Raw genomic sequence first — 27,794 nt, forward strand, 5'->3', positions numbered from 1 at the left:
GTACAGCAACTAAACACTCATGTAGTGTGACATCACAGCCACAACACAAAAATGCTTCACATAAATTTGTAGAAAATAACTGCAATTTAAATCAAGGTTACTATATTTATCAAAAAGAAAAAGTATTCTGTGTGTGTGAGAAGCAAACCTAAAGGACCACTATGATATATTATTTTATAATATGCTATAATAATATGAATATAATAATTCAGTACAGAATCCAATGACTGAGAGAAGCTGCAAAATAATCTCTTTCTCCTCATTTTCAAGAATAATTTATGAGTGGCTTCTATTATGTTCACTGAAAATAAACAGGTTTTATTCTTCAAAAGGTGCTATTTAAGGATTCAAATGTCAAAAAAAAAAGAGAACTGCTCAGAATTCATAAACAGAACATTTAAAGTTCAAGCAGAAAGCAGGGCCACAAAGACAATCACATGCAGTAAATACCAGACTTGCCTCAAAAAATATTTTAGTTTTCAGGATGAATTATTGCATAACATCAATGCTAATGTCAGGAAAAGCTTAAATATTAAAGAAGCATATGTAAAGGCAAAGAGAGTTGGAAAATATATATATATATATTTGTGACTTTTAAACTGAAGAAGCACCTCAGTTTTCTATTACTGAAAAAAAAATCAGTTTAAACATTTATTTTATTCATGGCTGGAGGGAGAGGGGAATTGGGGATGGAGGGTCACTTTCTGGTCACTTTTTCCTTTTTATGCCTACTATTTCTTTTGCCTCATTGTGACTACCATAATGGACGAGGCCTTAAAACACCCAAATTTCCTCTCCTCTTCACTCTGTCTTGAGTGGTAAAACTGTAGCTGATAAAGGTGTGCACTTAAATGTCTTCCAAAAATGGTCAAAAAAAGGTTCTTTGGTTTTGACCTAAAGAATAAATACGTTGTCCGCAAGTAACAAAGTTTAATTGGGCTTGGATACTGATTATAAATGCTGTATGTTGGTGCTTTAATTTTCATTAATTGCTGGAGGATGTTCCCTCTGGGTCCATTTATAATGGCCTGTGGTCCCTGAATCCAGTCTTCTCTATTTTTCAAACTGCTGCTTACAAAACACTGGAGTTTAATATGCTGAGAGAGGAATTCTACCTGCCCAGGTCTGTTATGTTAGATGGTGTTGGCAAGCATCTCAAAGCGACAGAGAGAGGAGGACCACCCTACATACTAACACACACTTTTGGAAACTAAATGAATTAAACAAAGACAAGAATCTTGTAAAGAAAATGAGCAATGGACTTTACAGCAAATTAGATTATATGTGTATATAGTACACAAAACATAATACAATGATTTGCAAATCATTTAAATCCTATGTTTTATTTAATAAAATACAAAGACAACATTATAAATGTTGATTTAGAGAATGTGTATTGTCTGTTTAAAGCCAAGTCACTGTTGCAAGTTAACCTCATCAATTTATTTATTTGTTGTTTGTAACATTACACAACTTTACCACGATCCCAACATTTTCCCAATGTGCTGTTGGTATCAAATTAACAATGGGCAAATATTAAAAAAAATTAAATGATATAGTTTCAATATTTGAAATATTGTATTTTGTGTTCTATTTTAGATTAAGTATAGGGTTTATATGATTTGCACATCACTACATTCTGTCTTTAGTTACATTTTGTGTGTGTGTGTGTGTGTGTGTATATATATATATATATTAAAAGCAAGATGTGTGAATATGATAACATACATGATATGTTGTCTGAGATATTAGCCCAAAAGTTGACTGTTTAACTAGACTAAATGGCAGCTAATAGCATTAAATCTGAGCTCTTTCTGCTCCTACAATTTAATTTCATTTAAAGTTCACTTCAAGAAAATAAGAGCCTCAGAAAAACCCAGAGAGGGCTTGAAGGCTGTAGTTTGTGCCTATCAATACTTCAGTGTGTTATAACAGCAGACATGAATTATCGTTTGTGCTAAAGGACAATTCTAGAAACTGCTAAAAGTTTCAAATCCATTCTTACGAAGCTTGTTTAGTCTGCTCTTATACCTTATAAATAAATGCCCTTAATATTAAATTGGGATTAAACACTATTGATTCTTTTAACTGTCTGACAAAACTACTTATGATATGTCAATATTATAAATAAATATCTCCAAAAGGCGTTATGCCCTGTTTAATTCTCTTTAATTCTGCCATTTTTTGTATTTTTCCAACAATCTTTTCTTAAGGGAGCAGCCGTGTGTTTAGAGCCGATGATGATTGTGTTTACATAACACACACACACGCATGCACATGAATATACACATATATGCACCCACGTACACACACACACACACTCGCGCACACACACATGCACATGCATATGCGCGCACACAAGCATGCACATGAATATATGCATATATGCACCCGCGTATACACACACACACACACACACACACACACACACACACACACACACACACATTACAGTGCCGAACACAGATTAGGACAAACTAGGTCAGTGGAGCAATGCAGGAAAACACAACAACAGACAAATAGAGGAGAGCACAGCATGGACAAAAATGATCTCTGAAATGGAATCATCTTAAATAGATTCAATAATTAAATACTGTGAGATTGGCATAATATTATATTCAACATTTTTTAAAGTGATTTTATTGATTGAGCATATCTTTTTTTACAGAACATGTATCTATTCCCAGATGATTTTAATTTTTCCCAGGAATAATGCTCAAAACAAGAAAAAAATTATCTAACATTCAAATATATTTTCTATGAAGAAATATTATTATATCAGCTATATTTCTGCTTTAATGTAAGAGGATTTTAAATTTTGTGTTCTTTTGCAGTGAGAGGTCATAAGACACAAACCAACCAAAGAGTTGAAAGCTTTTAACTAGTTTCCGCTCTATAATCAGCAATTAGAAATACACTTTAATACTCCCCTGCAGGCTTAATGAGGGGCTTCAAATCCCCCTGCTGAGAGATAGAGAAAAACAATGGCAGTATGTGTGTGTGTGGGGGGGAAGAATTAGAGAGAACGTCAGAGTGAGAGACAGGGGAAAAAAAGAGAGAAAGAGCATGAGAGAGTGAGGAGAGCATGGAGCGAAATGAGAAAGGAGAAGAGAAACAAAGAGAAATGGAAGGAGACAGAGAGAGTGAGAGAGCTTAAGAAGGAAAGAGAGAGAGAGAGAGAGAGAGAGAGAGAGAGAGAGAGAGAGAGAGAGAGAGAGAAATAACCTCCACAGAGATTAATGAAATCTCATACACTGGCAATGTAGGAATTGTAAAGCCAGAGGTTGGACTGGGGTGAGGGTGCTACAAGAAAAAGAAAAGGGAATGAAAACAAATGACCCTTATTTGAACACTATGATTTTATATTTTACCCCCTGCTAAGACAGCAGTTGAGCGCAGTGAAAGATAGCCACTTGTTTATATTTAATTATGCTTTCTTATCACTGTGTGCATGTGTATATATCACCATCATTCAAAAGATTCGTTAACTTTTAAATGTGCAATGTGCGGGTGGCAAGCTCCAGGGACCTGGAGGTTGTGGGTTCAAGTCTCAATTTAAGGACTGTCTGTGTGTTCTTCCCATGTCCACCTGGGTTTCCTCCGGGTGCTGCTGGTCAAAAAGCACACACGTTGGTAGATGGATTGGCAACTGCAAAGTGCCCATAGGTGTGTGTGTGCATATGTGTCACACTGTGAAAGACCAGTGCCCCCTCTAGGGTGTGTTCTTGTCTTGCGCCCAGTGATTCTGGGTAGGCTCCAGTCCCACTGTGGCCATGAACTGCACAAGTGCTTACAGACAATGAATGAATGAATGTGCAATTATTACTGATTTAATACTGATAACGTAATATAATATAATGTAGTATAATATGTACCTAATTGCACACCATTATGTAGTGATTCACTTACTGCCAAAAACAAGTTTAGTACCATGTCTCCATACACACCACTTACACTGTGTGTGTACAATCCACTATTAAATGTAAACTAAATAGAAACCTGCAAAAAAAATTGAAAAAAAAAAATCTAAGTACTTACTAAGTACTAAGTCCATAAGAAATATTATGTAATGATCCAACTACTGCCCTCTGTAGGCAGTTGGAGGTAAAAGAAACACCCCACCCCAGACAATTCATATGACAGTCTTTTAAAATATTAAAGAGTGAAAGGAAAGAAAAGCAAACTGATAACAAAATGTTATTTATCAATAGTTGTGATTGGTAGCAAATGTAACATTACATAAGTCATCAAATCAGTCACATCAACTCAGAAATACTGAGCAGATCTTTTAGCTCATAAATGCATGTAATCAGTGGAATGAATGGATTTAAACTCCAGCACTATAAAGCAGTTTGTGAATCAAAACGTTTGCATTTGAGAGATACGGAGATAAAATGGTAAAGAACAACAAGAGCGGGAGACATAGAGAGAGAGAGAGAGAAAATAATACTGTCTGAATGCAGTGTTTATGTAATCCCAATCACTAAGGATCAACTTCATCTTACATAAAGCCACACTCACCGCTCCCTCCCATCCAGATGCTGCATCTGTCAGATTACTCACTACAACCAAAGCCAGCTTTCCACCACCAGCAATCCAACTACCATCTCCTCTCTAAGCACTTATAGCTATTGCTAACCACTACCCATTTGTTCAGCCTTATGCTGAAGTCTGCATTTGTTGTGGTGTTTAAACATCTTTGTAGAATAAGGCACTTAAGCCCTATTTAAACCAGATTAAATGAGGGTGGGATCCTGAGTCATTTTCCATATTTTACAAGTAGTGCTCTTTGATTGTTATCGAACCTTCTTTGAGATAATTACAGGATATACAAGTGCTGGTCATAAAATTAGAATATTCAAAAAGTATTTTTCAAAAAAATACTCATTTATTACACACAGACTGATATATTTCAAGTGTTTATTTCTTTTAATTTGATGATTATAACTGACAACTAATGAAAACCCCAAATTCAGTATCTTAGAAAAGTAGAATATTGTGAAAAGGTTCAATATTGAAGACACCTAGTGCCGCACTCTAATCTGCTAATTAACTAAAAACACCTGCAAAGGCCTTTAAATGGTCTCTCAGTCTAGTTCTGTAGGCTACACAATCATGGAAAAGATTGACCATTGACACCTTACACAAGGAGGGCAAGACACAGAAGGTCTAAAGAGGCTGGCCTTTCACAGAGCTGTGTCCAAGCACATTAATAAAGAGGCAAAGGGAAGGGAAAGATGTGGTAGAAAAAAAAGTGTACAAGCAATAGGGATAACCACACCCTGGAGAGGATTGTGAAGCAAAACCCATTTAAATGTGAGGGAGATTCATAAAGACTGGACTGCAGCTGGAGTCAATGCTTCAAGAAACACCACGCACAGACGTATACAAGACATGGGTTTCAGCTGTCGCATTCCTTGTGTCAAGCCACTCTTGAACAAGACAGACTGTCCAAAAAGGACGGGACTGCTGCTGAGTGGTCCAAAGTTATGTTCTCTGATGAAAGTAAATTTTGCATTTCCTTTGGAAATCAAGGTCCCAGAGTCAGGAGGAAAAGAGGAGAGGAACAGAATCCATGTTGCTTGAGGTCCAGTGTAAAGTTTCCACAGTCAGTGATGGTTTGGGGTGCCATGTCATCTGCTAATGTTGGTCCACTGTGTTTTCTGAGGTCCAAGGTCAACGCAGTCGTCTACCAGGAAGTTTTTGATCACTTCATGCTTCCTGCTGCTGATCAACTTTATGGAGATGCAGATTTCATTTTCCAAAAGAACCTGGCACCTGCACACAATGCCAAAGCTAGCAGTACCTGGTTTAAAGACCATGGTATCCCTGTTCTTAATTGGCCAGCAAACTCGCCTGACCTTAACCCTGTAGAAAATCTATGGGGTATTGTGAAGAGGAAGATGCAATACACCAGACCCAACAATGCAGAAGAGCTGAAGGCCACTATCAGAGCAACCTGGGCTCTCATAACATCTGAGCAGTGCCACAGACTGATTGACTCCATGCCACGCCGCACTGCTGCAGTAATTCAAGCAAAAGGAGCTTTAAAAAAAGGAGTGCTGTACATGTTCATATTTTTCAGTTGGCCAGCATTTCTAAACATCATTTTTTTGTATTGGTCTTAAGTAATATTCTAATTTTCTGAGATACTGAATTTGGGGTTTTCATTAGTTGTCAGTTATAATAATCAAATTAAAAGAAATAAACAATTGAAATATATCAGTCTGTGCATAATGAATGAGTATAATATACAAGTTTCACTTTTTGAATGAAATTACTAAAATAAATAAACTTTCTTGATATTCTAATTTTATGACCAGCACCTGTATTACTTACCGTTTCCACCAAGTTCAGGGACTCTCTGGTGGATTTATTTATATGTATGGACACACATCGCAGTGTTGTTCCCGACAAATGTCTGTTAACAATGGAAGTAAGAATTTTATTTATTTACCTTTGCTTCTCACTGTATTTAGTTTATTAACCTGATGCAGAGACCCTCCTCCATATATGGATACGGCAAAATGGACAGTTGACTTGGTCAGAAAAAAAAAAAATTACAGAACTTTGTGGAAAATTTTCATGATTTATAATCTACTGTGTCTACTGAGATTTGGTTTTGGTTGTTTTTTCAGGCACTACTCTATCCTGCAATGGTGGATCCCTTCATCCAGAACATACTTGAAATGTCAGAGTGGTGCGTAAAGAGATCCCTCCAGAGAGGGTGGCTTTGCCACTAGTCATATTCTTAAACAGTGAAATGCGATTAAAAGCTTTAAAAGAAGTATACAGGAATCAATGAAGAAAAAAGGCGGCTACTGCGAGAACCTTTTATGTTTGCTTTTAAGAAGCAGTCCAAATTCAACAGGTTTTGGACAAATTTGTTTTGGTTAGAAAATACATTTTTGCGTCTTTTGAGTAACTAAAAGACTAACACTACTAGCACTACTAACTTACTTTGTGTGTGTTTTGTTTTAAACGTAATTTTAATGTATTTTTTTGTGGATTATATATGTATTTTATTTCTTTTTTAATAAAATTATTTTAAAAAGCATGTTTTTGAAACTGTGATTCTGATACTAAGTTTTGTTTAAAACAAAGTGCTATAATAATTGTTTGGAACATTACAACTAGGTGTTCTGAATGCCATGAAATTCCATAAAAACTGTAACTAGAAATATATAACTTTTGGAGGAGGGTAGAAAACCACCCCTTCTCCCTTCTCCATAATTACAGAGCAGTGTAGTAAAAGTGTTAAACATTACACTCTGCAACTGTAGGAGGAGCTTAGGTGCAAAAATACCAAACCTTACTTAGTGCTCTTTTAAGGGTGTGTTCAGACTTTTCAGATTAGCCCAATTTATACAACACATCAACATATGAAGGCATACGTAGCCTGACGCGCATCTCTACAGAAATGTAAATGTAGTCAGACGGACATTGTTTATATCGAACCGAAGAAGTACAGAAAAATGAACTCCTCACCTCCACACTATAGGGACCACCGAAAGCAGCAAATGTTGAACAGGAAAAAAGGACATGCCCGGAAAAAAAAAATAACTCAACGAGAAACGCGAGTGTGGGAAAAATGTGCCGGCTTTGTATTTGTTTCCTGGCATCTCATGTAAACTCTGCCCTGTCCCAAACAACGACCTACTCCCTAAATAGTGCACTTTAAAGATTTATAAAAGTAATTCTACTGCACCCCTACACTGTGTACTACACCGTATAGATGAAGATATTTCATAAGATTCAGCCCTCTTGTGTGACGGTGTAATTGCAGACCCCAACGCAGAAGTTTAAACAGTCACAATCGCATAGCCTACGGCATAAACTCTGCATCGAGTCAACGACAAGTATAAATTGGCCTTTTGGTTCATGAAAACAAGCCAGGGTGTAGTTGTTTCCTCACCATTTGCTAGGTCTCCAGTCTGTTTTGCATGCTCAAAAAAGCTCTAATGTGTTTAAAAATCCCTGGTGTCAGTAAATGGGTAAGAAAACTAACTCACTGTCCGGTATCCTAGGCATTCTCTCTTTCTCTCTCTGCTCATGGCAGGGCAAAGGCATCTGGAGTTTTTAGACAAAAGGGAGCTCTCCAAACATTAAAAAGCAACCAAGATGAGGAACCAAGATGCTCTATTTGTGTTCCATATGTGGATAATATTGACATATTTTGCTTATTCAGATGACTTAAGATGGAATTCAGAAGACAGCAAACTGCATTACTGCCAAGTGTTCTGTGGTAATTCAAACATTGAATAAAAACTTACAAATGAATCTTCAGTCAGGTACAACAAACAACATTCCACTGAAACATACCATTCCACTGGAGTTTCTGATGACAGGCTCACAGACTGTGAGATTCACAGAGAGAAGGTGTCAGTGTGAACTAACAATCTATTTTCTTGCTTGGTCCAGACCAAGGGAACCAAACTCTAAGACCCTAGAAGACAAATTATATCAAACAACTAAATACACAAAACATTATTTTATGACAAAATGAATATTTGATGTACATTTGATGTAGAAAATGCACCTCACTACAAAATTGATCAGGTATTCAACTAAAAGGCAGCCCCTTAAAATACCTTAAAAACACACAACGGGTCCTTAAATGGAAAATCTGTTCTGCTACAGTCATATTTATTGTCACTATACATAGCCAAGTGTCTACAAAACATTCATTTATATCCAGGGAGCTCTAGCCTTGCAGTGAGTCCGTGTTTAGCATCTTCAAAACAGATCACAGGAAGTGACAAGATATGATTCACGTCTGTATTTGAAAAGATTAGCAGCTTTTTGAGAATAAAAATCAGAATGAGAAAAAAAAAGAAAAAAGAAACACAATTCTGAAATTTGAGTGGGTGCAGCATTGTTCCAATTACCCTTCGGCTTCCTCCACATTTACATTAGGTTTGTTACAATGAACAGAAACGTGTCCAGAACATCACATAAGGTTGTTTTTGTGATGAATGTATTTGAATAGAGGTGGCCTGAAGAATTTGAATATTTAAATATTCATTTGTCATGCTACTATTTTTTCCTTGCTTATTCAGAAGCTTTGTTTTTTTATTAGAACACATAAGTGGTTACAGGTTTATTGAACAAAACATTAAAACCTGAAACAAAACATGTCAATTTATGTTTATCACAGATGAGAATTAATATATGAAAAATAACTCAGAAACTCCAACAAGTAGTCTAAGCTTGAAAAGTGCTATTTGAGCCTTAAAACACACACACACATACACTACATAAAGTTACATCAAGTGTGAAACTCTAAAAGAAAAAAAAAAGAATTGATGCAGTTGATCTCCTTATAAGGAGACTGTATGCATACAAGCAGAGATAGATTCTGTTCTAGTGCTCAGTTTACTCCTGCCCTTCATTCTTACCAGTTTCCTTCATTTATTTGTTTCCTACATGCACATATTAATAATCATTTATTATTCAATTACAATATAATTTTCTTTAACCCTGTGTCTTCTATCCTGTTTTTTTCATTTATCCATGTGCAAGATGCACATGGTTCTGTTTGTTATTGTTCCTGTCTCTGCCCTAGTCCCACCTTAGTTCCACCTCCTTGTCTGTGTCTCATTTGTAATCCTGCCCTCTTGTTATCTGTCCCAGGTGTTCCTTGTCTGTGCTGTGCATTTAAGTTCGCTTGTCTTAGTGCCTCTTTGTTGGACATTTGTTTTGCTCTTCTTTCTCCAGTCAGTTTGTCTCATCTGTTCCTCATCCCTGTCAAGTCATTTTGTGTCTCTCTAGTCTGTTTCTCTGGTCTGTTAGTGTTTCCTTTCCTCTGCTTTGTGTACTTGTGTGGTTTCTGTCTCTAGTCTATTAGCTCTCCCTGTTCAGGTCTCTGTTAAGCTCTCTCAAGGTTAGTCTATTTAGCTCTCTCTGTCTTTAGTTCCCTCTGTAAAGTCTCAATAATAAATGTAATTTAGCTCTTCCTGTAAAGTCTCAATCTGTCCAAGTCTCTTTCTGTCTGGGTCTTCCTCTGTCAGTTTGTTGTATGATTATCCCTGTCTATACCTCTATGTATTAGTATCCCTGTCTAGGTTTTTTTGTCCAAGTATCCTGTCATGTTATCCAAGTCTATCTGTTTTGTTATCTTTTGTTTAAATAAAGTTTGTGTTATTTGCATTTGCATCCACCTCCATCAGTCCGACCGGTCCTGACACTCATACAAACCAACATGTACAGCTTTAGCAAATTAGGCTTTTATTATTATTAATCAGAGGGAGAGAGAGTTTCAAATGTTATTCCACTATGACAGTCCCTTAAAAATTTGCTGATTGGTGCATCATTACACATACATGCATGCACACACACATTTATGAACACATTCAAGAACCTACCAGTACACCACATCAAAACAATGCTATCTGATTTGCCAGAGCCACTGAATAATATTTTAAGGGACTTTTATGATCAATCTAAAAGTTTGGGAGTTAAAGATGGCATTAATACACAGCAAAGTCTGGAAAAAACACAAGCGGCTCCACTTGCATAAATCTCAAACGGATAGGGGCTGAGTTGGATGGAAAAGTCAAGCTGAGTAATGGAAGTCATCTCTGTTTTGAAATTCCACTTTTTCCAGCCTCTGCAAGCTGATTTCCCTGAACGGCAGTAACTGCCTGTCTTCACTGCACTTCTCCTTCACACTCCCTCTCTCTGTATCTCTGTCTCGCAACAAGCCAAAGTTACCGTTTAGAACCAAAAGCACAACCACCAAGAATTTAAATACAATCCCAGTCCCTAAAACTTCAGGACACTAGGTAAAAAGTTAAGAAAAATAGAAAGCATCTACATTAGAGAGAGTTAACACATCACAAAAACACATGGCACTGTTTAAGTGATGTCATGGTAACTGCCTGTTAGTGTTTAGATTTGGGCTAGACATGCACACACAATGAAAAAATTTCTCATGTAATATTATGCAAAGCAGAACACATATGCTGTATTAAGTACAAATGCAACTGCCATTTCCTGTCCTACAAGCTAAACATTTACATACATAAAGAAGGAAGGATCCATGGTGTGTGTGTGTGTGTGTGTGTGAGTGAGAGAGAGAGAAAGAGATGATCCATGAACAAAAGCATTGATATTGATTATCAATATTGATTTATCTATCCGTACACTTCACAGACTATATACAAACCCCACAAACCCCAATTCCAAAAAGTTGGGACATTTTGTAAAATAAAAATAAACTAAAAAAAATGGCATAGAAAAGAATTCCTTTTTTTTTTTCACTGAACAACCTGATTGAATTTTGTAAATATAAACACTTTTAGAAATTGACGATTGCAACGCACCCCATTCATTTGGGACTGAGGTATGTTTACCACTGTGTTACATTACCTTTATTTTTAATAACACTGTTTAATCATTTGGGAGCTGAGGATACCAATTGTTAAAGATTTGCAAGAGGAATTTTTGCTCTTCTGGCTTGATACAAGACTTCCACAGTCTTGTGGTCTCCTCTCTGAAGACAAGCATGTATAGAATGAGACCTGTCATTGTCTTCCTGTCTCACAGAATAGCAGCAAACATCTCTCTAAAAACCACATGTTCACCTCTACATCAATGTAAATTTCTCACATACGCATGTCAATCACATTGAAGGTCAAACTCATTCAAAATTTTTATCTAGCCTCATCCTATATGGACTGGTATTTCTCAAGATATGCTGAAACATTTCACAATATTTAGAATGGTAGATGAGAAAAACCTACATTCCTTGCAATTGTAGGTTACAAAATGTCCAGTTAAACTATTTGAAGATTCTCTCATGAAGTTTGGCATAAAGTGATGAGCAATAACCTATTGTTTCTTTCAAAGACTAAGCCTTTGGTGAATGATGCTATTATACCCTTTATATCCACATGCTTAATGGTGGAATTTTTCAAAACTGTGCTTATTTTCCCCTGTCCCGTTTGAGTGTCTTACAGTCATCAAATTCACAATTTGTTAATAGTTACAAAACAGACATTGGTCAGCGAAAATGTGAAATATTATCTTTGTACATTTGTCTGTTAAAATAAAGGTTCAAGAGAATTAATACATCACAGATATTAGCTTGTTATTAGCTTACAAAATTCCCTATTTCTCTAGGAATAGAGTTTGTATATATTGCCAAAAACTGAGATGATAAATTAGTTATTGTTTATTTGAAAATGATTAAATTCAAAACAAATTAATTCAATATAGCTTGGATTTTATCAAATATTGGCCACAACATAGGTATCCCTAACAACCCCCCCCCCACCCAAACAATGGCCTTTAGGAAGCCACACCCTTTGTGGAATGTTAGTGTTGCTTCCCTATGCAGTGATATGCAAGAGCAATCTATATTCCATCATATGCAGTAACAGAAATACTTTAGTGTTTTCTGATCACTGACAAATGAAAGAAAGTTTGGATCCTGTTTTTCTTTCTGAGGTGAATATGCTTATGGGTTCCCAGGGTATCTCCATAGTTCTCAGATTTGGTTCTGGTTCATGAGGAACTTTAATAAATTAAACAATATATACACACACACACACACCAATCAACCATAACATTATGACCAACCTCCTTGTTTTTACATCCACAGTCCATTCTCTCAGCTCCACTGACCAGACAGCAGTACTTTGTAGTTCTACAATTACAGATTGTAGTCCACCTGTTGCTCTGCCTAAATTGTTTGTTCCCTTTCACATTGTTCTTCAATGGCCAGGATCCCCACAGTACCCGGTATGATTTGGGTGGTTGATCATTCTCAGTGACATTGATGTAGTGGTGTGTTAATATGGGTTGTGCTGTTATGAGTTGATGAGACACAGCAATGCTGCTGGAGTTTTTAAACACTGTGACAACTCACTGTCCACTCTAGTAGACACACCTACCGCGTTAGTCCTCCTAGTAGAGGTAAAATCACAGAGAGTAGCTGATTTGTTGCCTCACTGCTGTCACAGCACTACAGTGACATTGATGTGGTGGTGTGTTAGTGTGTGTTGCGCTGGTATGAGTGGATCAGATACAGCAGTGTTGCTGGAGTTTTTTATATTTAAAAAATCTGTGTCCATGGTACTCTTTCCTGGCTGGTCCTCTTATGTGGACAATCAGAATCTTGCAACTTTAACTTGTCTTCACGTTGTCTAAATCCTCTCCTGATATTCAACAAATTCAAACAAATTACAGTACGATAATGCATATCCCATATGTGAGCTGCTGAAAGCTGACTAAACAAGAAACACCAGCCTAACCACTTTGACACTGTCAAAGAAGATAAATAGGCTATCCACAATAGCCACATAATATATATTTTCACTGTCACAGGAGGAGTACACATGAGAGGACATATAAAAGCCCTATGGCCTGTTCCCTGTATTGTCATTATCCAAGAAAACTAGGTATTTTAATGTTTTGTTCATTATTTGAACGCATCAGCAGCTTTATATTTATGAGAGATGAAGTGAGAGAAATACTTAAAAAAAAAAAAAAAAAAAAAAAAAAAAAAAAAAGACCTGGAATCAATCTTTATTACATTATATTTCATTACATTTGGCTGCTGGCATCAAATTCAATATGAGCAAATAATTTTCAATAAACTTACAGTTTCAGTTCATTAAATACAATTCAATTAATTTGCTTCATTTAAAATGTTGTCTTTGTACTTTAGATATTTAAAATGGAGTACGCTTGTGAAGAAATGATCAACATAGTAAGTCATCATCATCATCATCATCTTTTCCGCTTAATCCATCCAGTTCATGGTCAATATAGTGATATTTTACTTTTATTTCACGCTTGATCTGTCAAACTCAGGGGCTCTGAAAGTGCTGCTGAGCCATTTTGTCAGTTTTACAAGGAACTTGTAAATTAAATTTATGATGATACATTTTCTGTCATATTACACACAGCATACCTCTCAGTTACACATATATATGCAATAAATTATATATTTATGAGGATAAGTATCCCTGGCTATAATACTCCTTGCAATAGGTAAAGCAAAACATCTTCAAATATCCTCCTTTTTATACACTTTACAGATTTTAGAGGTTTTGCTTAAGGACAGATCTCTCTGCTAAGCCATATGTAAACCCTAAGAGTTAGAATGTGTGAAATGAAGATGAAATGACCAATACAGTACTGAGAAATGGCTACAGAAACAAACGAGAACAGACAAGCAGAAAGAAGCCAGAGAAACAGACTGATGACCACTGCGCTATAAATATGTATTTGGTATTTGATGTATGAGCAGAGAAGAAGACTGGAGTGCGTAAATGAGCCGCCCCTGGGCCTGTGTGCATGTGTGTGAGAGAGAGAGAGAGAGGGAGTGTGAGAGAAAGAAAGAGAGAGAGAGAGAGAGAGAGAGAGAGAGAGAGAGAGAGATGGGATGAGGGCAGTGCTGTCGAGTCAACACATTTCAGTACGATACAGGTTTAGCTTTTAATCACTGTCCATATAAGACCACTCATGATTTAAGTTAATTTTTTAGATTATTTTAAATAAAGAATGTTTATAACAGCCTATGTTTTGCAAGGGTGCCAAAATTTTATGCTGGCACTATAAATAATATATATTTTCTGTAACCACTTATCCAGTTCAGGTTCATGATGGTTCTGGGACCTACTCGGAATTTTCACTCAGCCACTTGTGTTTTTAACTATTTAAAAACCGCCAGCTTCAGGAAAATATACATCAGATGTATTTATTAACTATTTTACACTTTAATATGTGCATATGAACATGCTGTGCCATCTTTTCATGGAAGGTTAGAGACACAGCCATATATTATTTATTTATTTTTTAATCTATGGTTTGCAGCTAAGATTATGTTTAAATGTTTAAATTGCTTTTAAATTTGTATCTGTCAGCACATTTAGTCCTTAATAAAATGTTCAAATTAAAGTAATATGAGTATGGACCCCTACTAATTTATCCATGTCATGTTGGTAAAAATACACTGTTCAGTCAGTTGAGCAGCGTGGGTCATGTCCTGAATACAACCATACATTCTACATAGTGCACATCACAGAAAATACAACTAATAATACAGACTGTAATTAGATGCTAATTTGCCAGGGAAACTTGAACCTTATAAGCCACTAAAAAAACTTTTTCAACATGCAACACACTATGTGAGAGCACTGTGCCCTATAAAGTGTGTAGGGAGAAATATGGGATTTGGCCTCGGCTTCACTGCAGCATGGAAACCTCTCTCATACATTCAGACAAGGAGAACAACTGTTTTTAAACTTCAAATCAAAACAGAAGTAGTATTTAGGCAGACAGTCATGATAAAACCTTACCGCACAAAAATCTGTTAGACTCTCAAGAGTCAGTGGAATCAGATTATTTATCTTGTACCCAGGGGGAAAAGACAGAGACAAAAGAATACGTGGCTTGTATCTGTAGTCTCTTACACGTTAAACAAAACACAAAAATGAAATAAACAATTCCTGAAGCTTTTACAGTCCAAAAACTGGATTGACAGCAGGTGGATTGGCAACAATAAAGTGTCCATAGGTGAGTGCGTGTCGCCCTGTGAAGGACTGGCAACCCCTCCAGGGTGTGTTCCTGCCTTGCGCCCAGAGATTCCAGGTAGGCTCCGGACCCATCACGACCCTGAACTGGATATAAGCGGTTACAAACAATGAATGAATGATGAATGAATGAAGCTTGTACATGATCTGTATACGAATAACTCACAATCACAGTGCAGAGTAACGCGTTAGAATCTAACGTGCTAACTGTTTTCCATTAGACCCTATGATGAAACTGCTAATGTGGCTAGCAAATTTTAGCTGTAGTTTTCTCCTTATTGTGCTACACCATGGGATCTTTTATGCCCCCTGTGGCAAAGAGGCAGTCGTCGTCTCTTCCTCTGGGTTTTGTAAAACTCCATCTCTCAAGTCCACCGACCACACAGGAGCTCAATGTAGTTCTACAGTTACAAACTGTAGTCCATCTGTTGCTCTGTATACTTTATTTGGCCCCTTTCACCATGTCCTTCAAATGGACAGGAACCCCACAGGACAACCACAGAGAAGGTTTGATTTGGTGGTCGATCATTATTAGCACTGCAGTGACACTGATGTGGTAGTGTTTTAATGTGTGTGGTGCTGTTATGAGTGGATTAGACACAGCAGTACGGCTGGAGTTTTTAAATACTGTATCCACTCTGTTAGACAGACTTGCCTTGTTTGTCCACCTTGTAGATATAAAGTCAAAGAGAGTAGCTCATCTGTTGCTGTACAGTTTGTGCTAATCGTGCCCCATTTTTGTAGATGAGAATATTTTTGTGAACATTTCCCTTTGGAACTTGTGACTTAAAAAGCTTAGAAGATAAAGTTATGGTTGATCATTGTATGTTTCTTATTAGCAAAGGCTTAAATTTCAGCTCTGTATTAATTAAAAGCATATACAGTGTGCCAAGCAGTCAAGAAACCCAGCCAAATATAGTGAAGAATGAAAAAACATATGTTAAAAATTTGGAAAATCTGTACTTTATTTAACAAAAGTAGAGCTGTCACTATAGATAATATCTGTTCTTGAGTAGGTCTCCAGTTACTTTGATAAAACATCATGAAATGTTATAATTCCTGGGTGGATCTTTGTTTTAGTACACCCTGATCAGCCATAACATTAAAACAACCTGCCTAATATTGTGTAAGTCCCCACATGCCAAAGCAACTATATGTCATTGGGGTGTGGCCTTCACAAGATCTCTGAAGGCAGTGTTTACGCTACGCGTATTTTGCGGTAAATAATTACACGAAACCCCAATTACAAAAGCAGAGGGCTTTTATTGAGGAGTGAGGAATACAGGAAGTTGAAGAACTGTGCCTACCACACTGCTTCAATCTTTACATACTTGGCAAGAGAGAGAATGAGAGGGAGAAATGGAGGAGAAAACTACTGAAAAAATGAATATACTGCCTAATGAATGAAGCATGTTTAGATTCTACATATAAGCTTTAAAATAGTGCTGTCAAGGCTAATGTGTTCATTTTTAACACGGATTAATCATATGACCAAATTTGACACCAACATTTATTTAGTAAATTAAGAGATTTTAATTCAGCAATCATCAAAACTACACTGAGATAATTATAATAAAGTAAAAAGATTCCTCTATCCAGTTTGTCATGTATACTACACTAATTTGTATTGTTTTTATTCCTACTTACACAAAGAATTACTAGTATTTTAACTTGTAATTTTAACTAGTAATAATAACAACTTGATAATATACTCTAGCCAAGTTTCCCTATGATATTTTTTAAAAGAAATCACAGAAAATGTAGTGCTTTAAGCCAGGCTGCAGTCTATGTGGCTGAATTTATGAAAATAAATATTGTTTAAAGTTATTGTCTAGTGTATATATTTTTCTTTGCTTTTTAATTAATCTGCTTGAGGGTGGGGCTGTGTATGGGAGGGCAGGGTGGGGCTGTGTATGGGAGGGCGGGGCGGCGCTGTGTATGGGAGGGGGGGAGTTGAGGGTGCCTGCCACCGCTGCTAAAAAAAATTCTTGAAGAAACACTGGAAGGTGTCCTGTAGTATCTGCCTCAAAGACAAAGTGGGGCCTCCATGAATCAGACGTGTTTCTTCCCATTTATGCTTGATTAGATTGAGATCTGGGGAATTTGGAGGGAATTTTTTTAATGTTCCTCCATCCAGTCCTGAACAATAACTGCAGCATGGCAGGGTGCATTATGCAGCTGAAAGAGTTCACTGCCATTAAGGGCAGTGGCATGAATCTGCAACTGTTTATGACAGCTACAGGTATAATGCATTACTTCATATACATAAATAGTTTTTCTGTTCAGTGGTCTTATTATTGCTGTCCAAATGTGAGATATGACACTGAGAATATGTGTAAAACAATGTTTATAAATGTCTGAATGATAAACTCATACAATCCAAATAAGTAAGGCTTTTGTTCATTTCAAAGTGTTGATTTAGTGGAGTTGAATTCTGTTTGCCATCTGGGTCTGACATCACTCCTGAAAAGTGCAATGTTCAACCAGTGCCACAAAACACACCCCCATCCAGCTGTGTGTATGTGTGTCCCAGCTGCAGAGGCAGAAATGAGAATATTTTGTCTTGAAGTCTGGTTGTCATACTGTGTAGGGTGATATGAATAATGTAAAATGTAAAAAAAATCACAGCACGTAAAAGCCATTGAAGACAGGATCTGAATATGATAACTTCTCAGGTGAAATCAATTTAAAAAATCAAATGTAGTATTATAAGTATATTATTTCTGTCTTCATTTACTTGCAGGACATGTGACTTGTTTCCAAGGGTACAATGGATAATTTAGAATTTATTTTTTTTAAGAAATAATACTGGAAACAATGAAATATTCCAAAGCAATTAGACACTTCTAAAGACACTTGAGACACTCTTAAACTCTTAGTCTCTGTCTAGGACTGTGTGATCTAGAAAGTTAACATTTTCAAATCTTGCCTTCTCTTGTCTCATATGTGACAATATTCAGCCACAATGCACACTTAATCTCTGAGAATCTTTGTCATATGTGCAAAAAAGAGAGTTGTTTTAAAGTGTTTTTGTGTTTTGAAGTAATTAAAAATTTTGCTAGTTATGTTGCATATTACCACATGATGTAATGTTTGATAGACAATAAATAAAGCAGGTACGTCCAATAAATTTCACAGTAAATATACACAGTGTAATGTTATTAACATACATAACTGTGGTTATGTATACAGTGGATGACTGCCAAGGCGGTGCTATACAAGTCATCCATGTGACCCAGTGCATAACCAATGGTACATAAGCTATTCACACATACTCAACTTCCTCATTGATGTGGAGCGACTAGGAGCCCTGGCAGCCATCCACGATGCAGAGAGCCACAGTGACATATATAACCATTTTTATGCTTCATACCAGGGCAGTGCTTTAGTAATAAATGAAAAATGGATATGACAGGAAATGTTGAAAAGCACATCTGTGGTGAATAGTGTCCAGCCACAGCCCCAGCTGCCACCTCTTAATCTGTCATACATGAAGTTCCCCATGAGCAACCACCTGTGCAGCCAAAGTAGATTAAGGTACCTAACCTCTAAACGCTTAAACCAAACACAGCCCTCATCGAAAAAAGTGATGGTCTGAGACTAAACCAACATGCCTTTGTTCCATGTAACTGTAGAGCCAAAAGCCTGCTTTCCTTAGGGCATCATCACCTTCAGCCAATAAGACATAACGAAAGCAGGTCTATTTGCATGCACATCATAAAAGACCCTCAGGGCAGGCAAAGCCTGTAGGGCAGAACCCATAACAGAAATACCTTTTTCTAGGTGTAAAGTAGGAAATGCCCATTAACCCATGCAATGGATGCGTGAAACCAGGGTGAGCCAGCATTTTAAAATGTCTGGCTGGTATGATGCTATAGCTGCAAATGCTAATGCACCTGACTGACCATTTTAAAATCCCAGCCTCAAACCTGAATCCAAGGCCTGGATTTGAAGACCTCTGGTTTAGGAAATTGTTCAACCATTAACACTGCATCACAAATTGATGTGAACTCCCATCTATCAACCCCCCCACCCCACCCCTGGTAGCATGTAGTAAACAGAGAAAAGGCTGGTCAAACATGTGTGAGGGTCTATTTCTTCCATGGCACCTCCAGTTAGAACAGAGTTTACCTCTGTTATTGTGCTAGCCAGACTCGGATATGGTTGTGCAGGCGCAAAGCTACAAGCTACCAACCAACCTGGGTCATATAGCACACCCAGATCCAGCAATCCCCACAAGATATTCGAATTCTCCACCGAGGCCTGAGTGCTCTAGAGAGTTATAAGCAGAAAGGAATGAGCAGCCTGCCAAATTACATCTCATTGTTGAGCATCCTTGTTCTCACTTCATCTGTATTCCTGCACTCAGGCAACGGGGCTCTGAGAGAAGCGCCCCAATTGGCACCACCACAGATGCAACAAAAGCATCAAAATATAGTAGAAAATTTGGAGTCAACTCATGACATTAGGTTAGAGATTCCAATGCTAGGTGATCTAGCCCAGTTTTGCCAGGGTCTGCATCCCTGTGGCAGATACAGAAGAGTGGAGGGTGTCATTTGAGGAACGTGAACAAGCAGCCTGCAGTGTATGGAACAACATTGTATTGGCCATCCACCAGTGCATACAGTTTAATTTATGCTTCTGCGTCAAATCTACGGCATAGGAAATACGTAGGTCCCCCAAACCCAATGCTGTACCCTACACCGCAACCTGATACGCACCTCTCCAGAAATGTAACTATGTGTCATGTTGATGCAGACTGCAATGTCTTTGATTGGTCCATTGTCAGACAAACTTGCATTAAGCTGAGTAGAGCTAAGTAAGGAAGTTTTCATCACACTACAAAGACTGCCAGACAGCAACCTATTCACGGGAGAATACCTCAGACTTCAGTTTTAGACGTCATGGAATGAATAAAAATGTGGAACAACTTGAGGGAAATATAACGCCTCTACTAGGAGCATGTACCAGGCAGGAAAAGGGGCCAGTGTTGTATTTGTTTCTTTCCTGGCACCGTATGTAAACAATGCCCTGTCCAAGCTCTATCCCTACCTAGAGCACTTAACGGATTATAAAACTAATACTACTACATTGTTTACAACATATAGGTTTTAGGAATATATTTGTGATTCAGCCCTAGTGTTTCTGAGGTGTAATTGCACAGTGACACATAAGTATAAATGCTCACATGTTTTTCAAGTTTTTTCAAGGCTGAAGCATAAATTGGCTATGAGAATGCATAGTGATTAATACTGCTTAGTACAACAGGTCCTGTGTACCAGGGGTTAAGCGCGAGAAAGGGCCAGTTGGCATGCTGGAAATGGCAGTGATTAGCAAATAGCTAATTCTATGCTAAGTTATACTTGTTGGACTCTGATACTGCAAGTAGGGCAGCTACAGTGACTCAGCATACCAGGCACCCGTAACCAAGATGGAGATTCAGTATTAGAATCTGATGTACCATTGCATTAAGGCAGTACTAAACAGTATTGAAGCAGCACGAGCAGTGGCCATCGAATGTAAGCTACAATCCTTTTCAGAGAAATAGCTGGTTGAACATGTATGAGGGACTATTCCTTTAATGGCACCTCTAGCCAGACGAGAGTCTTCCTCTAGGGAGAGTCTCAACACTTGTATAAAGGCCCTTACAGTGGGATCAACCAACATCAAAGCATCAGGGAGCTGCATGACTACATCTGGATGGCCTGCAAGGAACAGTGATGATTAGCAGGTGGCTAATCCTGTCACAGGCACCAGTAACAGAGAAGCCACACAGCAGAGCTCTGGTGTACCAATGCTTGTGCTGTGGAGCAGACTAATACTCATATTAGCACGTATACTAACAGTAGAATACATACACACCAGTGGTGGATGCTGGTCTTTCAAGGAGGGGCTCAATTTCGGCCTACATCATAAAATGTGTTGGCTTATTTATACTTAAATTCTACCCTCCGATCCTTTTCAAGAAAATGATCTGTGACCCTGTCGTACCAACAAGGCGTCTTTTCCAGGGACTTGACTAGTGTCCTCTCAATGGTCAGCAGAGCTAGGCTGCTTAAACGGCCTTGGCCCATGTGAAGTGTGTCCGCCTGTGAGTGCTTTGTGACGGTGGAGGGGCTCAGCAGCACCCGCTGGACAGAAACTGCGATAGAAGTCAGTTTCCAAACACAAGCAGCTACAAAAAACCCCACCAGAAACAGAAGCTCGATTTGTCACTAGTCGTTTTTAACAAAGAAAATGCCGCTAAGAGGTTTAAGAAAGTCTGGTTCAACTCAGAACAGAATGAAAATGTAATGCTCCCACACATCTTTACACCAAAGGATCGCCGATTCGCTCATTTCGCTGTCAATCAAAAAGGGATTCAGCCTCAGACAGATCATCCAATCATCATGCAGAAGCTGAGCGTCCGGGCCAGCCCACTGCCCCATAGACCCCCAGAGATGCTGAGCGTCCGATGGGCGGGACAAAGCCCAGCATTTACCCAGCATTGACTCGTCTCGTTTGCTGCACTTCGCTGCTTCGCTATTGAACTCTGTGGACTGTTTAAAGGACCGTGAAGCTGCGGGAAAGCCGCGTCTTTACCAGTGATAAGAAGCTGATTCTGAACAAAAGTTGAGCGCATTGTAGTGCATGTTTATTCACTGACATGTACACACAACAGAATATATTTGATCACTTATTTTTTGACATTTTAAGGGAAGCTGAGCTTCCCTTGCAGTCTTAGAGCAATCGCCTCTGATACACACACATACAGCACATTCATATGTTGGTGTCACTACAGTGCTGGGAAAAGTTAATCCAGAGAATATTTTGTCCACACTCTAAAGACAGGAATTAAACCATTTCTCATTTTTTCTGATGCTAAAAATAAATATCACTTTTATCTTGGCCAGAAATATCTCAGGTCTCCTTTTGTGTCTGATGGTATTTGTCCTGAGAAAATCTAGGAGACATGAACAATTTTTTTTTTTGACTTTTTTACAAACTACTCCCGCATGTAGATACAGTACAATATGAGCATCTGTAAAATGTAATGTGTCCAAAATATATATATATATATATATATATATATATAAAATCACATCACATTCCTGAATATACCTAGGGCACAGAGTGATTCCAGCAGCACTCAGTGGTGTAGTGATTATAAAGCTTGTTAAACATACCACCAAATATAAGATTAAAAGGGATAAATAATGGTTAAAAACAGCTAAGATGTCCAAGCACCTACCGTAAATAGAATAGACTATACAGAACAACAATTACATTTACACACCACCTCTTTCCTGCCAAATTTCTGTTATTAAACAAGATGAAAAGAGCCTTCATATATTGATGCCTAAAAAAGAAATCTGAATGTAATGACACCGATTATATCTGAGCCAGTCTAGTGTAATGACAAGAGTGCATGTGGTGTGTGTGTGTGTGTTGCCCCTCCCAGTTCAACAGGCGTTTTTTTTTTAGCAAAATCAGGGAAATATGTCAGTCTGGACACAGGGCTCTGTTACAAATTTTTGTAACATTTTTTTACGTGCTAAATAGCTGATCATCTGTTTTTCTTTAAGCTTAATTGTATGTATCATGATGCTCATTTTTACTTTGTACATGCCAAGGCTTATTATTAGTAGGAGAAAAAAAAGACAAATCATTAAGCTCATCTACAGTTAAAGGAATGTGGAAAGAAATCTGGATCTGCCAGTGGCCTGTAAATGTTCAACTGTAAAGATTAACATTACATAATCAGCATAAAATGTTGCCAGCAAACTTTGGTCCACCAAAGCTACAAATTATGGTTCAGGCAGAAAGAAACGTTCGTATTCAATGCAAAATGATATATTTGCAAGAAATAGGTAGAATAATTTTGTTATATTCTTACAACAATCTCATAATAAATATATGTTATATTGCCTTGATTTAAGGTAATTACACTTTCTGGTTTTCTGCAGTGTAATTTTAAGCACTGGTCATGGAAACATCACCTGCTGACCACATGGGCCCCACGGGTACACAAGAGTTAGAGAATGCCTTATCAAGTAACTAAACACTTCATCAGATAGACCTACCCATGTCCATATCGCTGTCTCTAAAATCTTCTGTCTGTCTGTGTTTGTGTGTCTCACAGAGCATTTGCGCTTAGACTGCAAAAATTAATCTTGCAATATGAAATAATCCTCAATCTACTCAACATAATTAATATTTCTCATAAGGACACTGCTGTAACAAAATATAAGATAAAATAAGTCATCAGAAATTCAATGCTACATTCAGAAAAAATGTAACTTACCTGCCAGCCATTTCCTCAAGATAAAATTATCTAGAAATAGACTGAATATTCTTAGAATGTTATTTTCTCAAAATCAGAAATATATCTTTTCTCAATCAGAATTTATATATTTTTTGCACTACTGTAGACGTGTCACATTAGTCTTTCTTGTGGTCCATACATGGTCTCAGAAATATTTGTGATGTATATTATTATTGTCATTTAAAACCATTTTATGCCACTGATATAATGAAAATATAATAACATAATATATAATAATGCTACATAATAATGAGTTCAGCATCACTCATTGTGTATACTTGTGTTTGTTGACATATTATTGAGGAAATGTCCACATATGTTGTACAATAAGTCAATAGTGTAATTATTGTGACAGGCCTACATTATGGCAATCAAACCAATTCAAAGAAAACAGTCATGTTCTTAAGACCCCTGCATGTTACGAAAAGTCACTTGGGTCAGCATAATATATCTCACCTTATTGGATGCTGTAACACCCCTTTATCCCTGGACACTGAGACTCACTCAAAGCGTGTCTATTACTAGTCCAGAGGGGTGACTTCAGGAGCACCACTACAGTGAAATTAGCCTTGATTTTCAGTGAGACGTTATTACACGGACATCCTGTCACTGACCCAGACGCATCTATCCTCCTTTTAAACAGAAGGAGGCAATCCACCACAGAAGTGTGATTTACACATGACTTCTTATATATATTTCATGACGTTTCTGAAATCAGCTTTAGCCTAAAGTGGCCTTAAAGTGACAGAAAGCACAGGAGGATATAGGTTAGCAGGTAACAATTGTGTGAGCTACTCCTGGCTAGAGCCCTAGTTCTCTTCCTCTTTCTCCACATTACATAACAGCAGAGATCCTAGATTCAAGATTTGCATTCATTGTCATTTACTTAATAGTTGTTTTCGGATGACACAATCTGATTTGGTGAGAAGCATTCTACACATGCAGATATTTGTAATAAACTCATGATTTTTCTCACAAAAAAACCTACTGTATGTCAGAGTTATGACTAAGGAACTTATAATTAAGCTGAAATTTGTTTCTTGTTTGCCCACTTGATAAATATTCATTTCAGTCTTTAAGTGTCATTCAAGTAATAAATACGAGACATGAATGTGTCATTGGGAGGGAGTAGAAAGAAACTAAACATAATCAAGCCAACTGTTGAAGAAATATGTTGCAGATAAGGAGCAATTATAATAGTAATCGCCAATATTGTGTTCAATTATTTTTTCTCACTTTGTGAAACTGCCATTACACTGACACCTAGTGGTCTGGATGTATTAGATAGTCGGCATTTTATCCATGACCACCCTATATGGGAGACCTGCTCTGTGGAGTATAGGTTGCTTAATTCAGGGTCCAAAAAGCAGTTTGATTCTCCATGAGATGCAAATTATCGAAATAAATAAATAAATAAAAAACATTTATAAATATTTTGCTTCATGTCGTTGGTAAAAATGACTTATTGCTCCTTTAAGAGTGGAAAGCTGAAAAGGCCCTAAGTGTGCCTCTATGTTTGAGTGTGTGTATGACTGTGTGAGTGTGTGTTAGCGAGAGCGAGCCTGTTACATAACTCTGCACACACTCAGAGGAGGGAGGGGGAGGGCACACGTCTGCCTTATATCTGTAGAAACTGAAGCCCTGCGCTAAAATGACAATTTATATTATTCAGCCATGGTCCGAAATATTGGACAGTCCGCCAGTCGTGGCTGCGTGTCTCATGCAGAAGTAAACACAAAACAAACAAATAAATGAAACTGGGCGAACGTCACGGGAAAGCTTTCGCATACAATTGCAACTATTTGCATTCACGTTGCATGTGTGTGAATGTCAGAGATTTCGCTTAGTTTCAAGTGTGTTTATAAAGACGAAGGCCTAGAGGTTTAAAGACATTTTAAGTCTCGAACGCCTTTGAGTGACAGCTTGAAATATGACTAGGGGCAAAAAAATCACAATTCCCTGGTCAAATATCACATCTTTGGGGATATTTACAATATATCAACAAAACAGATTTTCAGCACTGAAGTAAACGAGTGTAGTTAGTATAAAACTAGGCTTTAAGCGGATAATAGGCTAACGTTACGTGTTAACAGTTGACACACAAGCTGTAAAAACACAAAAATCCCCAAAACCAGAAAACTTTACTGAATCATTTCTTTTTTTAAAATAAGAGTAATCGTTTATTGTGGCTAAATGGGTAAAACTATATGCTCGTGTGACATTCTACAAAAAACCGCATCAATATTAATGATATCTAGAATTTCAGATTTAGCTCAGTTATTTAGTTAATTCAGGAAAGATCGCACGGGACTTACCCTTGTTGGTGCTTGAGCAGCTCTGCTTCCGAGCCGGTATATGCTGCTCTGTCTCGGTGTCGGTGTCCGGTTTTGCTGGGGAAGTCTTCTCCTCGGAAGGCGCATTCGAAGCGCTTTTGGCCGGATCTGTCACGGGCTCCGGCCCCTCGTCCATATTTCCGCGCTAACGCCAAATATTCCCGCAGTACGAGGCTGTGTCTTTGACCGAGTGCTCCTGCTCCTCCCGGCGGCGCTGAGAGCGGCGGGGCGGGGTTCATCCGTCCACAAACGGCGCTGTGGAGCTGCCACTATCGCTACTAACTCCGATTTTTCTCTCACTCAACATTCGCTGTTTTTGCAAAAAGAAAAGAGCACTAAGTACGTAAAGTTATTTTGGAATGCGTTTTTGAGTGCTGGGGTGTATTATTGCTTCGTATATTATTTTAGAACAAATGTTTTTGGTTGTGTTTTGTGCTTTATTTTTTATGCTTGTGTTCATGTTCAGGTTTGAGTAGAAGAGGACAGAATATATGAGAAGGTTTAAAAAAATAGTGACAGGCACAAACAAACACGCAATTCATGAACCGACTCTGGAATGAATTGAGCGGACCGATTCAAAGCCTGAATCGAACATTTCAGCAGCTTTATCATTTGGGAGTTCTGAGGGGAGGTTTTGTTCGATCGTGCGCCTTAGGGTGTGTTTTTAGTGTCCAAGAGCACACACAAAAGCACACAGTAAGTCCACACTACACATATCCATGAAGACCACACTGAATCTCTGTGTTCCACGCTGGTGATGCTTTACACCTGTCTTGAAAAAGTCAGGAGCAGTTATGTCCCAAAAACGTGATACCTTCCGGAACCGCTGCAATCTTAACAATAAATTGTACACAAATAGTTTGTAATGCCATGAGTGTGGATTTTGGAACAAGCTGGTCCAATCGTTTTTTGGCACAGTTCTAACCTCACAGTGACATAAATGAGTTTAAGGAAATTTTCTGTTTAATTATGAAATTACCTCAATTACATAAGTTTAATCGCATATAGTAACGGATATTTCTGTAAGGTCTGTAAATATTTGACAGTTAACCGTATCTAGAATTGAATCGGTTGGACGCCAATGAATCGGTTCATTCCACAACTAAACGAATCTATTGAATCAGACTTTTCAAAAGTAAAGTTCGAAAGAACGATTCAGTAGAAAGAATCAAATCTTACACACACACACACAGAGCATGCTTTGGCATGTGATGAGTGACTATGCTGCTGACGTACTTCCGCAAAACACCGCCCCTTAAAGACGGCGCACGAGGCTGCAGGCATGGCGAATATATCAAACTGAGAATGATGTGTGTTAAATTAAATCATCTTAAATCTATTCAATACATAAGATATTTCCCACGAGAGAGACTCTTTAGAATACAGTATGACTATTTAATTTTATAGACCTTTTTACTTGTTATAATTAGTACACCACATCTTAATATTTCACTATTTAGGCAAAAACGATTGATAATAAAGTCATACTTTATTATTATTGTTGTTGTTGTTGTAGTTGTTATTATTATTATAGCGTAAGTAAGTAAAATGTATTTATACAGCACTTTTCACAGACAAAAGTCACAAAGTGATTTACACAGCACATAAGTACAC

The 27,794-nt window shown here is 37.6% G+C and overlaps 1 protein-coding gene across 1 annotated transcript in view; it reads right to left on the reverse strand.

Annotated features, from left to right (window-relative positions):
- rorab (RAR-related orphan receptor A, paralog b) overlaps positions 1-26,426 on the reverse strand; it is a 70,542-nt gene extending 44,116 nt beyond the window's left edge. The window contains exon 1 of the mRNA XM_066648298.1: positions 26,163-26,426. Coding sequence (XP_066504395.1) covers positions 26,163-26,316 — 154 coding nt within the window. The 5' untranslated portion in view covers positions 26,317-26,426. The remainder of the gene's footprint in view (positions 1-26,162) is intronic.
- Between the last annotated feature and the right edge of the window lie 1,368 nt (positions 26,427-27,794).

This window comes from Hoplias malabaricus, chromosome 16 (assembly GCF_029633855.1).
Source record: "Hoplias malabaricus isolate fHopMal1 chromosome 16, fHopMal1.hap1, whole genome shotgun sequence".
Taxonomy (NCBI): Eukaryota; Metazoa; Chordata; class Actinopteri; order Characiformes; family Erythrinidae; genus Hoplias; species Hoplias malabaricus.